General features: G+C 35.4%; 2 protein-coding genes across 2 annotated transcripts; one reads left to right on the top strand and one right to left on the bottom strand.

Annotated features, from left to right (window-relative positions):
- On the top strand, positions 6,487 to 8,263 carry LOC104749600 (casein kinase 1-like protein 5). The gene is made up of 11 exons (XM_010471269.1): positions 6,487 to 6,562; positions 6,647 to 6,687; positions 6,768 to 6,837; positions 6,925 to 7,073; positions 7,165 to 7,260; positions 7,328 to 7,398; positions 7,476 to 7,537; positions 7,640 to 7,703; positions 7,780 to 7,864; positions 7,944 to 8,070; positions 8,169 to 8,263. The coding sequence occupies exons 1-11, from the start codon at positions 6,487 to 6,489 to the stop codon at positions 8,261 to 8,263; spliced, it is 936 nt and encodes a 311-aa protein (XP_010469571.1).
- On the bottom strand, positions 8,511 to 10,507 carry LOC104720030. The gene has a single exon (XM_010438006.1). The coding sequence runs from the start codon at positions 10,371 to 10,373 to the stop codon at positions 8,709 to 8,711; it is 1,665 nt and encodes a 554-aa protein (XP_010436308.1). The 5' UTR covers positions 10,374 to 10,507; the 3' UTR covers positions 8,511 to 8,708.

The raw sequence follows: 14,529 nt of genomic DNA, 5'->3' as shown, positions 1-14,529 counted from the left end.
AAAGGATGCACCACGAACCAAGGTTGAAGTGGGTTACAGATGTCGACGTTATATATGCTCCAATGAACTGGAAATCTAAGCATTGGGTAGGAGTGGGCATAAATCTTATAAAGAGACATGTTTCCATTTACGATCCTTTGATGACCTCCAGCAGAGAAACTCTTGCAATGTCCCGGATCAAGCCGGTGTGTGAGATGATACCGTACCTACTTCAGAGGGCTATCGATGTCAATTACCCTCTCGATCCATTTACCGCTGAAAGGGTTAGCCAAGTAGGACAAAACTTGAGGACGGGAGATTGTGGACCTTTTACTATGAAGTTTTTAGAACTGTTGTGCATGGGCAAACTGATGACTGATTGCTTGAAGATCACCGACAACAATATTGACAATTTCCGAAAGAAGTTCGCAATGGACGTCTACGAAGCTGCTATTGGTCCAATAAATTAAGTAGCGAATAAACATTCTTCCTGGTTGTACTTATTACTTTCACGCAGGTGGTCCATATGATCCGTAACAGTCTGTTAGGATGATTATGGTTCGCTGAATTTGAATACAATTTAATCACATCACGCTCATCATATCATAGGATTGCCAGTAGGGACAAGTTAGTGTGCTCAAAATGGATAGAAACTAAGCACCAACCATGGACCTAAAAATCAAGTCTATAACGTTAGAAAATCGATTGTACGTACACTGATGAATATACGTACGTGTGTACACAGACCATAAATATACGTACGTGTGTACACAGACCATAATAAGGCCGTTACTTAGTTGATGGTACGTACACATATGAATATACGTACGTGTGTACACAGACCATAATAAGGCCGTTACTTAGTTGATGGTACGTACACATATGAATATACGTACGTGTGTACACAGACCATAATAAGGCCGTTACTTAGTTGATGGTACGTACACATATGAATATACGTACGTGTGTACACAGACCATAATAAGGCCGTTACTTAGTTGATGGTACGTACACATATGAATATACGTACGTGTGTACACAGACCATAATAAGGCCGTTACTTAGTTGATGGTACGTACACATATGAATATACGTACGTGTGTACACAGACCATAATAAGGCCGTTACTTAGTTGATGGTACGTACACATATGAATATACGTACGTGTGTACACAGACCATAATAAGGCCGTTACTTAGCTGATGGTACGTACACATCTGATAAAGGCCTAACATATACTAATACTGGTTAGAAAGACGTCATAATGATACATATCTAGACCCTCCAATATACAAAAAACACTACACCTGAAGAGGGTTTACAAACAACCGATAGGAGCTATGTGAGTGACCAGACCTCGGAAAATCTAAGAACGACATCCTCAAATCCCACATGTTACCAAAAAAATGACCAAACACGCATCTTCTATTAGCAACACGCGTAAAACCAATCTTCAATTTTGCAAAATCATACTGCTCCGGTAATGTACATGGAACCTCTTCAACTTTTTGATCCCGAGTTGAACTCAGCTTCCGGATAATCTACTGTCTCCGACGTAGCATCTAGTTGGAGAAAGCAGTCTCGGTCTGGGACCTCATCAAACACGTCTGCAGCAAGTTTCATCCTAATAGAAGGCATGGCCGCATCACATAGGCCTGTGTAATTTACTCCAAGAGCTATACACTCTAAGCACTTCAACGTGTACACACCACAGTCACCTTGTTGATAGTTCTGTGGGAGTGTTTTCACCCGGTAGTAACTAAATGCCGCCGCCCCGATATGCTCATCTTTGTACCTCCGGTTATATGCTTGTATCAAGCGTGGGATCATTTTTGCGAACGGTTTGCACTTCTTTTGTAGACTCTCGTCGGTTCTACCGCTGTTTATGCTATCGTAAACTCTTAGCCTCCGCTGGACTAAGTCAGCTTCGATGGCTACCCAATGGTTGTTATCGAGGTTGTATGGGAAGAGCAGGGTGTCTACATCGTCAACCCACACCTTGTTTGTCATTCCGTATTTTGGCAGCCTTCCCACGTACGTCTCAAAATAACCTTCTCCAAAAACCCATTGATTAGAGGCTTCCATTTTAGGGAATTCGAATGCCCACATACTAACAAACAAAGGATCGAGAAAAGCAATACGATCTGTTTTATATGGGGATGGCGTTTGCGTCCCCCTAATACGGAACATATGCATACATGTAACCATGTGCTGCAACACGAGTGACATCTATCAGGCATTAGTATACCATAGTTAACTGCGTCAAATGTTATGCTACGAAGCTTACCGCATCCCATAACCAGCCGAATGTTGTAGTTGGCCACAATTGTTTAGGGGTCAGGAGGCGAAAATAAAATTCGGCATTTCCAGTGCAAGGTACTTTAGCCCTGAATACCAAAATTAACAAATCAGTTATAGATCGTAGTCCTCAAATCCGAATATAGACACTAATTATATACAACTCTAAATGAAGACTTACAAATCATCAGTTAGGAAGGACATCAGCTTTGCAATTTTCTCAGGACTTGCCTCACTAAAAGGATCGTACACTGCGGGAGATAGGACTACAATGTGGCTTTCACGTCGGGTCATTAATGCAGCTCGCATTGATTCGTCATTAGGGTTTAACCCTATGTTGGTGCCCACTGGATCTACTAATAGAAGATCAAGCTCTCTTGATGGAGGAAACACCTTTTGTAACAAATATGCAAAATACCTGGCTTTCTCCTTATCTTTCACTGTATGAGACGATGCAGGACTGCTGGTCCCCTTGGTTAAATCCACAACAGATTCGCACTTTCGATCCGACGAGCCAGGGTTACCACCACTTACCGGATGGATAACATTAATAGGAACGGGTTGAGCACCTGCTCCATCAACTTTGTCATTATACTTTGCTCTTTTATCGCCTTCCTCTGTCTCCCAACTCTGTACTCTTTTGACACGCTGTACACTGTCTACCATCTGCTTTGGAATTCGCTCTACACTGTCCTCTGGTTCGATTTTAATACTCCCAGACCACATGACCTTATCCTTAATGGCTAACGGATTCCTAACACAACTAGCAACTTTATAACCATCCTTGTCCGAATGCTTTATCTGATATAGCCATGACTTGAAACAAAAGACATGTATTTGACGTTATATACAAGACATTTGAAATATAATATGACGCTGTTAAACTAGAGACAAAGTATACAAATTGCTAAATTGTGTGTACGAAAAAAATCATATATCAAAATAATTACAAAATTATACAACTTCACAAAACTGAAATTGATATTGTTTCCTCGAATAGATAAATACAAAGACTTCATACTGAACAATAGATATATAATAACAATTTTATCAATACGGTACGCAGATCATACCTCCTCTATTTTTTGTTCGTCATTTCTTAATGTAAGAGGTCCTTGCGTATGCGCTCCTCCATCCGTTGTGTTGATAACAACTTTCTTCAATAGTTGAACGTCACTCTCAAAGTTACCCATCCTACTCTCCATACCTTGAAGTTTGAACACAACTTCCGCTATTGCTCTAGAAAACGATATCTGAATATTATCCATTTTCGCCCCTAGTGTTTCAACCATAGTAAATAACCTTCCACTACCATCTTCACCCTGCACACCTGAATACTTATCTCCAGACGCCTTCTCTGCTGAACATTTGTCCCCAACACTTTCTTTCTGCTCCTTCGCATTATTGGGGACATTACGGATGCTGGTTGGGGCTGTTTCAAGGAAATCATCGTCACTTACCCCTGCAACATGTTGCCTCCTCTCCCTCTTCTTCGTATGTTCCCCCTTCCTTTTTTTTACACAATCCCATTCTCTTTCATCCACTTCGCCATTGATCACGTCTAACAGCAGATTATCCAGTTTCTTCTTCAAACCTTCTCCTACACCATACATACAATACTGTCCTGGCCAATCTGGATATATGAACTCCAAAGGTTTAGGTACTAAATGCTTCACCTGAAGCTGCATTTCAGATACCATAACTTTTAATAATCTATCACAAAGAAAAAATGCAGACAAATAATGTATACGTAAATTGAAGGCATACCTCCCCATTATTAAGGAGTTTGCTCCCGGATATGAAGGCTTCGATATCCTTCCTTGGCCTCCCTCCTCTCCACCTTAACAGAGGCAAATCTACACCTTCTCTTACATTCCCGTAGCTAGCCCCCAGCACCTTCACGCTCTCAAATGCCCATATCAGCAATACATGGACACATCCATGGAGGGTATAAGCATTGTTAGGTAACCCAAGGACTTTGATGGAATCAACTAAACTCTTGAATCCAACCCTACCCCATTGAAAACTCTCAAATGCTTCTTCATTCAACGCCCTTTTAGCGTATTCCAGAGGAATCCGACTGTTCCTTGATAAACCAAGCACTCCAACATGAACAAGATACAACCGAGCTATCTGCGTCTTCATTTCATCAGACCACCCACGGCAGCTTCTCAAACCCTCAACTAGCTCCTCCCAGTTGGGTCCATTAAAAGCTTTCACCTTTAAAGCCGCCCATAAAGGTGTATGATCGACTTCAAACTCTGTTTCATCAATCTTCTCACAATTCAAACCACTAATTTCTTCATATTCATATAGAGAGAACCTCAGCGGCTTTCCTCCAACCAAAAACCATACCTCCGAAGGAATGTTTATTGCCAATTGATTGGATAATAGATAATGGATGGTCTTCCCACAAAACAGGTAGTCAGATTCGGCTAGATCCAATAGAACTCCCAGCTGCGAATTCTTTCTTATTTTGTCATACACCTCATCACCAACAAAGCCTTTCAAACCACCAAGATTGGACAAACTACAATCGTGGTGCATGCTTCTCATCGGCAGTGGAAAATTACCAACCCCATACAACCTACTTGGATACCTCTTGCTTGACCCCATATCTACGACAGAAGCTTTAGTTTAGTTATTAATTCAATATCACAAAACATTTGTTGCTTAGATTAGCAATGAAGCAACATGAAGTCACACAAATATCTTCCGAAAAACAGAGCTCAACAACATACAGAAAACTAACATACAATATACAAGGCCTACTATGTAATACTCGGGTATAAGAAAACAGTAAGCAATAGAGACTAAACCACGATATAGAAATTTACCTCTGAGCAAATCGCTTTATTTCCCTCCTCCTCTACTTCAAACCACCTCGCCGTCAACTCGCCGTCAGTGGTCCTCCAGCCAAACGTCCTCCACACAGATTCTTTTCACGCCGCAAGCTATCTAAAAATAGCTGATCTCAACCCAACAATCGTAAGACAAACAACACAAAGATTCAAGGGATCGACTTAGGTTTATGATCTTTTTATTTTCCCCTTTTAAGATCTTCGTTTTAAAAGAGAATGGCATAAATCGTAATAAAACACACAACTCAGATATAGAAGTAATTTGCAAACTTTTATGTGTTATTCTAGTAAGGCAGAAATCTCAACGTGTTAGTCTAGTAATAAACCTACTTTTATGCAATATTCTAGGTAATTTCCCTTTTATATAATATAAGAAACATTAAATAATTTATTTTGAAATATTTTAAAATATTAAAACTTGATATTTTGAAGAATATCATAAACATTTAATAGATCAAAAAATTAGAAACTATAAACACTCTAAATTGATTTGTTATAACAATGTCAATAATATGTCACTATAATATGAAAGAATTTCAAGAAACGAAGTATATTAAAACAAAAAGTATAACAATATATTAAGTTACTTATAATATAATAACTCGCTTTTTAAAAACCAAATTTACAAAATTATGTCTTATAATGACAATCAAATCATGATGTATAATATACATTGTTGAAATAACTTCACATACATAAACTAATACAACATATTAAAAATTTCTTTTAAAATATAAAATATACATAATTTGTATAAAGTAAAATTTAACCATTGTTATAGCAGGTGTATTTATCTTGAATCATTAACAATAGAAAATATATAAAATATGTGTCTTTTTTCAATCCATCATATTTAGCATATGATATTATTGCATAATGTTTTATCAAAAAAAAATTTTTAAACAATCATATAAATTATATTTTATATAAAAATTAGAATATAAATAAAATAAATTAGCATGGGTCTTTAATCTAATAAACTTTATAATATAAGTACAAAAAGCAGGACAAAAACAAAAGTTATACAAAACTTAACTTACTGTACCACTACGATGCAAATTTGGAAACTTAAGTGATTTCTCTAAATTTATAAGGCCCAATTTATAAATATGTAAGAAAAAAGAAAAAACAAGAAACAAAAATTATGTCCTTCATATGAAAATAGTTTAGTTAACCTATAAAAATAAATTATACGACAGAATAGAGATGAATAAAAGGAAATGAAAAAGACCACAGCCGGCTTAAGCGATCACACACGCGCAGCTCTTCCTTTCCTACGCGTGAGAATTGGCTCGACAGAGAGTAGAACACAAGTTAGGTTTTTTCCAATTGTTGTTTTGAGTTGACGATGGAACTTCGTATCGGGAGTAAGTTCCGGCTTGGTAAAAAAATTGGGAGTGGCTCATTCGGAGAGATTTACCTAGGTTTGTTCGTTATCTCTATAATACTACCAAAGTATTTGCTTGATTATGTCACTTTTTGATATAACTATGTCAAAATATTTGCAGGAACTGATGTGCAGACTAATGAAGATGTTGCTATTAAGTTTGTGAGTGTACTAAACTTTTGTTGAAGTACTGAATCGAATCAAAAAGGCTGCTTTTTTAATTTTTATTGTGTCTTGTGTAGGAAAGTGTCAAGACTATGCATCCACAATTGTTATATGAGTCAAGGATCTATAGACTTCTTCAGTGTGGAAGTATGAAAATTGTTTCTCATCCGTTATGTATATATGTATTTGTCGCGGTTGTTCATTTTGTGTGTGTGTGTTTTTTTATTAATGCAGCTGGAATTCCAAACATGAAATGGTGTGGCGTCGACGCGGATCACAATGTCATAGTGATGGATTTGCTTGGTGGAAGCCTTGAAGATTTGTTTAGTTATTGCAATAGGAATTTTACTTTGAAGACAGTTCTCATGCTAGCTGATCAAATGGTAACGTTTTGGATTTCATGCAATGTCACTGCTGTAAATGGTGTTTGTGATATCTAACCAACCTGTTTATATATATACCATCTTGTGCCAGATTAATCGGCTTGAGTTCATCCATTCTAAGTCGTATATTCATCGTGATATAAAGCCGGATAATTTTCTTATGGGTTTGGGACGGCTGGCTAATCAGGTCATCTTTCTTCATACACTCTTTAACGTTGAGTTTGGATCTCACAGTTTTGGTTCTGTTTCTGTAGGTCTACATCATAGACTTTGGCTTGGCTAAGAAATATAGAGATAGCTCAAGCTACCGACATGTCCCATACAGGTTCCAAGGTTTTGGATGTCACAGATTCAGCAATTGGTTTATATTTGTAAGTATATTAACGTGTGTAAATTGTTCAGGGAGAATAAAAGTCTAATTGGTACTCCAGCTTTTGCCAGCTTGAACACTCACCTAGGGATTGGTATACTCCATCGCTAATCGCAGATCAAATTCTATTTTCTTCGCGTACCACTTTTTCTTATTTCAATCTTTCTGTTCATCTGTAACATTCTACACTTGGTAGAGCAAAGCCGGAGGGATGATATAGAATCACTTGGTTATATCCTCATGTACTTCCTCAACGGAAGGTAGAGTCGTTGAGTAACCTTTCTTTATATCCTGTTATTTGTCAGCCAATCCATCTCTTATCCTATCTTCTTGTAGTCTCCCATGGCAGGGACTGAAAGCTGCGAACAAGAAACAGAAATATGACAAGATTAGCGAGAAGAAGGTTTCAACTTCCATAGAAGTAAGTTCTTCATATATGTTACACATGTATAAACTTATATGAGTCCATATACTATAACTTTGCATTAGTGTCTCTGTAGACGTTATGCAGAGGTCATCCAACAGAGTTTGCATCCTACTTCCATTACTGCCGTGCGCTTAGGTTCGAAGATAAGCCAGACTATGCATATTTGAAGAGACTATTCCGCAACCTTTTTACTCGTGAAGGTCATTCATTTTACTCTCTCTCCTTCTTCCTCTTAAGGCTACTATTAAGTTCATACATAAGCTTCTGTTGACACCAAATGATTATTTGTTTATCTCAGGTTTTCAGTTTGATTTTGTGTTCGACTGGACGGTATTAAAGTATCAGCAATCACAATGCACAAACCCTCCACCTCATGCCCATGTACACTCTTGATGCTATTAATTTTGTATTCCCCTTCATGATACATAAATGAACAATGCAAGATTCTGTGATGTTACGTTTGTTAGGAATGGTGGAATACTGAATATTTGAGATCGCGATAATCTTTCCCTTGTTTTGATCGATAAAAGTGAGCATCAAGAACAATATAGCGATTTAAGAATCAGGCTAGCCTTGTCAAATTGTAGTTTAGCATCAAGAACAATATAGCGATTTAAGAAAACTATACCAAAATCGCAACAACTAGTAAGTGGTGTCCTCTTACAGAATAAAGGAATTGTATAACAAAATGTGAACGTTACGTACACTCTTCCCACCAGTAATGTTAATTGCTAGTGAACACAAGGTAACAACACAAACTGAATTGAATTGGATACAAAAAAAAAAACAACAAATATAAAAATGAAATGGCTGGGTAAGTAACCTGGCTGGATCAATTTTAGCATGTATTGATCCCATCTTTGCAATCCGTGGTAAGGTTATAGAACGTCTCAACACGCGTCTTTCCTCTATAAAACACCTCTGTATCAACAGCTACTCTCATGTACCCATCAAACTCTACCGGTTTCCCATTGTTCAAGAGACTTGTCTCATTGTACCACTCACTCTTGTTTCCCCACAAGTAGCTATAGTCATCAAGCAAGTGAACCTTGTACTGAGACCTCAACTTGTCAAAGTAATTGTAGAACGGTTCATTGGTGGCGATGTACAAATTCCTCCACACCTGAACTATTCCTTTAAGTTTGGTTAAAATTGCATCAGGCCACGTATCTGCATCCAAATGTGGCCACAGCTTCTTGTTCTGCGCTTTCTCCCCTCTAACCACATGAACCGCATCAAAGTCCCAGTCCATTTTCCCACTAATCTCAGAGACAATGTTCATCAATCTCTTCGATTTCCACAGTGCGTGCCACGGCCTCTCCACATACTTCGACGCTTGCCCTTCACACACTCTATACCAATAGTTTTCAGGCTCAGGAGAATCAAACTGCCTCCATATAATCGTGCTCTTATCTTTACTAAGCTGCAAAGGCGACACTCTATGCGTCTTAACCTTCCTAACGGGAACTTTACGCTTATGAGACCGATTCCATTTCTTCCAGTCTCTTAAAAACTCACCATCTTCAACAATAGATGCCGTCTCTTTAAGATGCTCGAAATCAAAGTAATACCTAAAATCTTTCCCTTCCTCATCCTTCCCTTTAGAGGAATAACTCGCAGACAAACACAAACTCAAATCCATCACAAACGTCCTGTTCAAGTACATAGCTTCCCCTAACCCACACAAGAAACTCCACATATACTGATTCATCCCTTTGCAATAATCGCCACCCCGCGAGTAATACAAATACTTCCCTCTCCTGAAATTAGTCTGAGAACCAAGAGTCGCGATCGTATCATTAATCTCGGGATCACCACCAACACCGCCACCTCTAGCTCCTCGAGCCGAGCTCGGTCTAACCCTAGGCCTACGAGCATTAACACCAGAGTGCCAACCACTAGTGTGAAACACTTTATAAGTACAATTCTCACCAAATCCAAACTTAAACCTCCTGAAATCTCTATATCTCCTCCAAGACTTCTCTTTCTTATTCCTAAACCTCCAAGAAACATCGCATTCGTTCGGATTCGATCCGTTAACCGGAGTTTCGTAATCTAAGAACACAATCGATTTGAAAACCTTCAGATTAAACCTCTCAACAGCGACCAAAACCCTAGGATCAGAACAATTCACAATCTTCAAATCATCATCACAATCCGTAGAGCTCCTCTCCACCGTCATGTTCCCAATCTTCTCCTCGGATTTCTCAATCGTCGCCTCCGTTACCTGCGTCGAGTTCGCCGGACCTGAAACCGGAGATGAAGCGATGTCTTCACCGGTTTTGAGCATGGAACCGTCGATTTTGAAAGTAGCGTCCTCGGTTTGAGTAAGGAGTTTGGTGAGAGCTGGAGCGGATTCGAGCCATGGATCTGGTGGTTGGTAAGTGACGGCGATTACTGTGAATATGAGAACTGTGAAGACGAAGACTGAGAAGCAAACGTTGCTGATTAGCTTGATTAGATTCTGAGCGATTGGTTCGGTGGTTAGATCTGATTCCTTCATGGGTTTCACAAGATCCAGAAGAGGAGAGCAAGATCTGATTCCAAATCGATTTTTAAGCTTTTTTTAGGAGTGATGAAAACAATTGGACTCTCTGCTGAACTTTTTAGTCTTTTTTTTTTTTTTTTTTTTAAATTTATTTTAGGAATGAAAAAAATTTTAGTTGGAAGTAAAGTAAAATGGACTGAGACGTTGGAGCTAGTTTTTGATTCGAACATTTTACCTACGGGCTGTGTGTTATAAAAGATTATACAAATTTATGTAGTTTATTATGATTTTGATTTTTGATTTATTATTTGGGATTTCAAAAAACAAAAATTACTTAAGATTTTTTTAAAAAGAAAAATATATATTTTTTCTATGAATTTTCCGAATGATATTTTTTCTGTTTATTTCTTGTCAATTAAGACCTTAAAAGTTTAGAAATGTTTTCAGTGTTAAACATGTGACTTAAAATGGAGATTTACGGAATTGATAAACATGTGATGTTTTTAAATGGGATACTCGAAAAATGTCCCAAATAAATTTTTTATAGAAGAAAAATACATAATACAACTACGACATCAGGTAAAAAAGGAAGACAAACTTCCAACGACCGGAAACAAAAAGTCAGGCGGTTAAGCGGAAGTAGAGCATCAGATTTATTAGCAGTGGCGAATACAAAGCTCACAGCTTTGTGATTATGCTGTCGGATGGATTCTTTAATCAGAGTATTCGGATCCTGTCTGAGAACTATCACCAACAGCAAATCTGACCCGCCACCCAAGTCTTCCGGAATAGATCAATTCTCCGACACTCTGCCACCTCCCCTTCCTAACAAACCGACATACTCAGAACCAAGTTTTTATTCTCTGAATCTTTAAATTGGAAAGTCTTCCCGAGATAAGACAGTCTTTATATCTGGTCTTGTGGAAGCAAAACATGGTGACTAGAGAGAGGAAGAGGCTCAACAAACCTTTCAGAAGCCAAAGTCCTAATAAGCCATCTAAGAACCAGAAGAGGATCTACCGTTAACCACCAAAACCCTCACTGGAAAACCCACCTATCCGTAAATGTCTCATGCCGCTGCTGCAGCCTCCAACCACACAGTTGAGCTGTGAAAGACTTCTCTGCATCTCTAGCGGCGTTTTCAAACCAGGAGGAACTAGAACCAAAGCTTTCCGTCCGTCTGGAAAGGGCCACATCGACAACGCTTACCAGAAAAACCACACCGCTCCAGTGACAGAAAAAACAGTTTACCTCACTTCTGGTGTGGTTTGTAATCCAGACCGACGATGAAAATGTGAGAAGAAAAAAAATCGAGATCTGAAAAAAAACTTTTTCAAGAGAGAAAAAAAGTGAACAACAACGATTGTCCTTTTTTACACTTGTATTTACTTTTTATGATATAATTTGTGTAAATAAATTTAAAAATTGTATGAATTTTGAATATCAGTGTGGTGCTTTAGGAATACATTTACTAAATTATCAAAAGACTTAGAACTCTCCTCATCAAAGAATCTAAACAGAATAAAAAGGAATAAAAAGATCATTGTTGTTCATAGAAGGCTCTTGGTGTATAAGTATATGTTATACAGGAGTTTTAACTAAGTTACTCAACTTTGTTTGATAACTTTCTGGTACATTTATTGACTAATGATCTAGCAATTTCTATTATGCATCACACCTTAATTGAAGCAAGGAACCAAAGTGTTCAACACTTACGAAATCGTCATTCATAGTAATTAACTAATTATTGATCTAATCTAAGATTACAAAGTTTTTCCATTCACACACACATATCTTATATAATAAGAGAAGGTTTTTTCTAACTTTGGCTAACAATGTCACATTTGGCACTCTACTTTTGTGACACATGTCATTTTCATTAATTTTAAATTTAACATTCTATTTTTTTATTTGAATTTATTTTATTTGTATCTTATGTGGTGTATAGTTTGTTAAAAAAAGATGATTGTTGTATAGTTTGCTTTTTGAATTTTTTTTCAACATTGTTACAAAAATATATTTCTTCCTTTATTTAGTTTTAGTATCTAATATATTTCATAATGAAATCATACACCATAGAACCTAAAAAAAAAAATTGATCAACCCAACTAAAAAATATAAACAAATTGAAACCAAATAAAAATAGAAAATGGTTTCATACTTTTAAAGTAAAAACTGAAACCAAATTTATTTATGATAGACTAATTTAAAAGTATAGAAGATTTTCTAATATATATATATATATATATCATATTATATTCAATAATTATATTTAATCTATTAAAGACACAACTCAAAATTGTACTTAATAGTATTATATAAGTTACAGTTTGACTGTCTTTAAAGCATATGTACTAAAAACAGTGGTATCATAACATAATTGTTTTATCTCCCCCAAGAAAAAAAAACAATAGTTTCAAAATTAATTTATTGTTAATTATACTATTTATTTTAAAATTATTAGAAATAGAGACTATTTATAGAAGAAAAACATATTTATATTAAATTTGACATACTTTTATTTTCATGAATTTTATAAAAAGTTTGTTAGACTTTTTAAGATATTTTTTTGTGAAATCATTTCAATAAATTATTTTAAAATTGACTTATCATATTATAAAATTATTTGTTGTTAACTATTACTTTTATATATGAAAATAAAATTAATATATAAGACAACATAATTTATCCATCAAAGTAAGGTCTTACACTTTTTTTTCTAAGAATACTTGTCAGTTATTTTTCCAAAAAAACCAAACTATAAATTAATTAATTTATCTTAATTATTTAACGAACATACAAAATTTAATTACCTTTGTTGTAAATAATTGTCTTATTACTATAAAATGGTTTCATACATTTCAAAGTAAAAACTGAAACCAAATTAATTTATGATAGACTACTTTAAATATATAAAAGATTTTCTAATATATAAAAAACTCACATTATATTCAATAATCATATATATTGTATTAAAGACACAACTCAAATTTGTATTTAATAGTAATTTATAAGTTACAGTTTGACTGTCTTTAAAACATATGTACTAAAAAAACATAATGGTATCATAACATAATTACTTTATCACCCTATGATATAACAGAAAACAATAACTTCAAAAATTAATTTATTGTTAATTATACTATTTATATTAAAATGATTAGAAATAGAGACAATATATAGAAAACAAAAATATATATTAAATTTAACACACTTTTCTTTTCATGATTTTTTAATAAAAACTGGTTAAACTTATAGTATAAGATATTTATTTGTGATATCGTTTTAATAAATTATTTTAAAATTGACTTATCATATGTAAAACTATTTTTTAACTATTATTTTTAGATGATGACAATAAAATTAATATTTAGGACGACATAAAATTATCTATCAAAATAATTAAGTAAGATCTTATATTTTCCTTTTTAGACTACTTATTAGTTTTTTATTTTCCAAAAAAGAAAAAAATATAATTTGTCTTAACTATTTAACGAAAATCTTATATAATATGAGAAGGTTTTTTTAACTTTTGCTAAGGAGATGACACTTGGCTTACTATATTTCTGACACATGTATTTTTTTGTTTGGACCTAATTAACTATAGTTTGGACATTAACTACAGGTCCGTAAAACCAAAAAAAAAACTATCAACATTTCATTCCTCACTTCTTTAATCAGAAACCATATGCAGCCTCCAAGAATCTAAAGCCATCTTGTATCAATGTGTGGTTGGTTTCATCTCAGAACTAAACCAACATTTAATTGTATAGGTTTGAATTTTTGGGTTTAATTTATGTGTTTGAATCTTATATAATTTTTGCACACACAAGCGGAATCAAATTTAAGTAAGATGGTGGGATGATGTTATTTAAGTAAATTAGTTTATCAAAAAATTGTTTATGTAAAATTAAATTTTTGAGCTTACTTTCTGGAAAATTAAGTAATTTTGTGAGATGTTTTTAATCTAATTCTATAACTATGTTGTTCAATTCACACTTATTATTTCAAGCATCATGGTTGTAACGCCCGCGAACCAATTTGATCGACACCATGTTTTTCCGGTTTGGTCGGGTTTGATTTTAATTGCGGGTTGGTTCGGTTTTGGTTCAATTAAATCCCTAATCGTGTTGTTAAGTGTCTGAGACGAGATTGAGGGTTTTGGAAAAGT

Source organism: Camelina sativa, chromosome 2 (assembly GCF_000633955.1).
Source record: "Camelina sativa cultivar DH55 chromosome 2, Cs, whole genome shotgun sequence".
Taxonomy (NCBI): domain Eukaryota; kingdom Viridiplantae; phylum Streptophyta; class Magnoliopsida; order Brassicales; family Brassicaceae; genus Camelina; species Camelina sativa.
The sequence above is the reverse complement of the archived record's forward strand: the minus strand, read 5'-3'. Positions and strand labels throughout refer to the sequence as shown.

Excerpts from the sequence above, each read along its gene's own strand:
- LOC104720030 (XM_010438006.1), bottom strand. The coding sequence starts at position 10,373 with ATGAAGGAATCAGATCTAACCACCGAACCAATCGCTCAGAATCTAATC.
- LOC104749600 (XM_010471269.1), top strand. The coding sequence starts at position 6,487 with ATGGAACTTCGTATCGGGAGTAAGTTCCGGCTTGGTAAAAAAATTGGG. Across the intron at positions 6,563-6,646 it reads ATTCGGAGAGATTTACCTAG|GAACTGATGTGCAGACTAAT; the intron begins GTTTGTTCGTTA and ends AAATATTTGCAG. Across the intron at positions 7,538-7,639 it reads GAACACTCACCTAGGGATTG|AGCAAAGCCGGAGGGATGAT; the intron begins GTATACTCCATC and ends TACACTTGGTAG.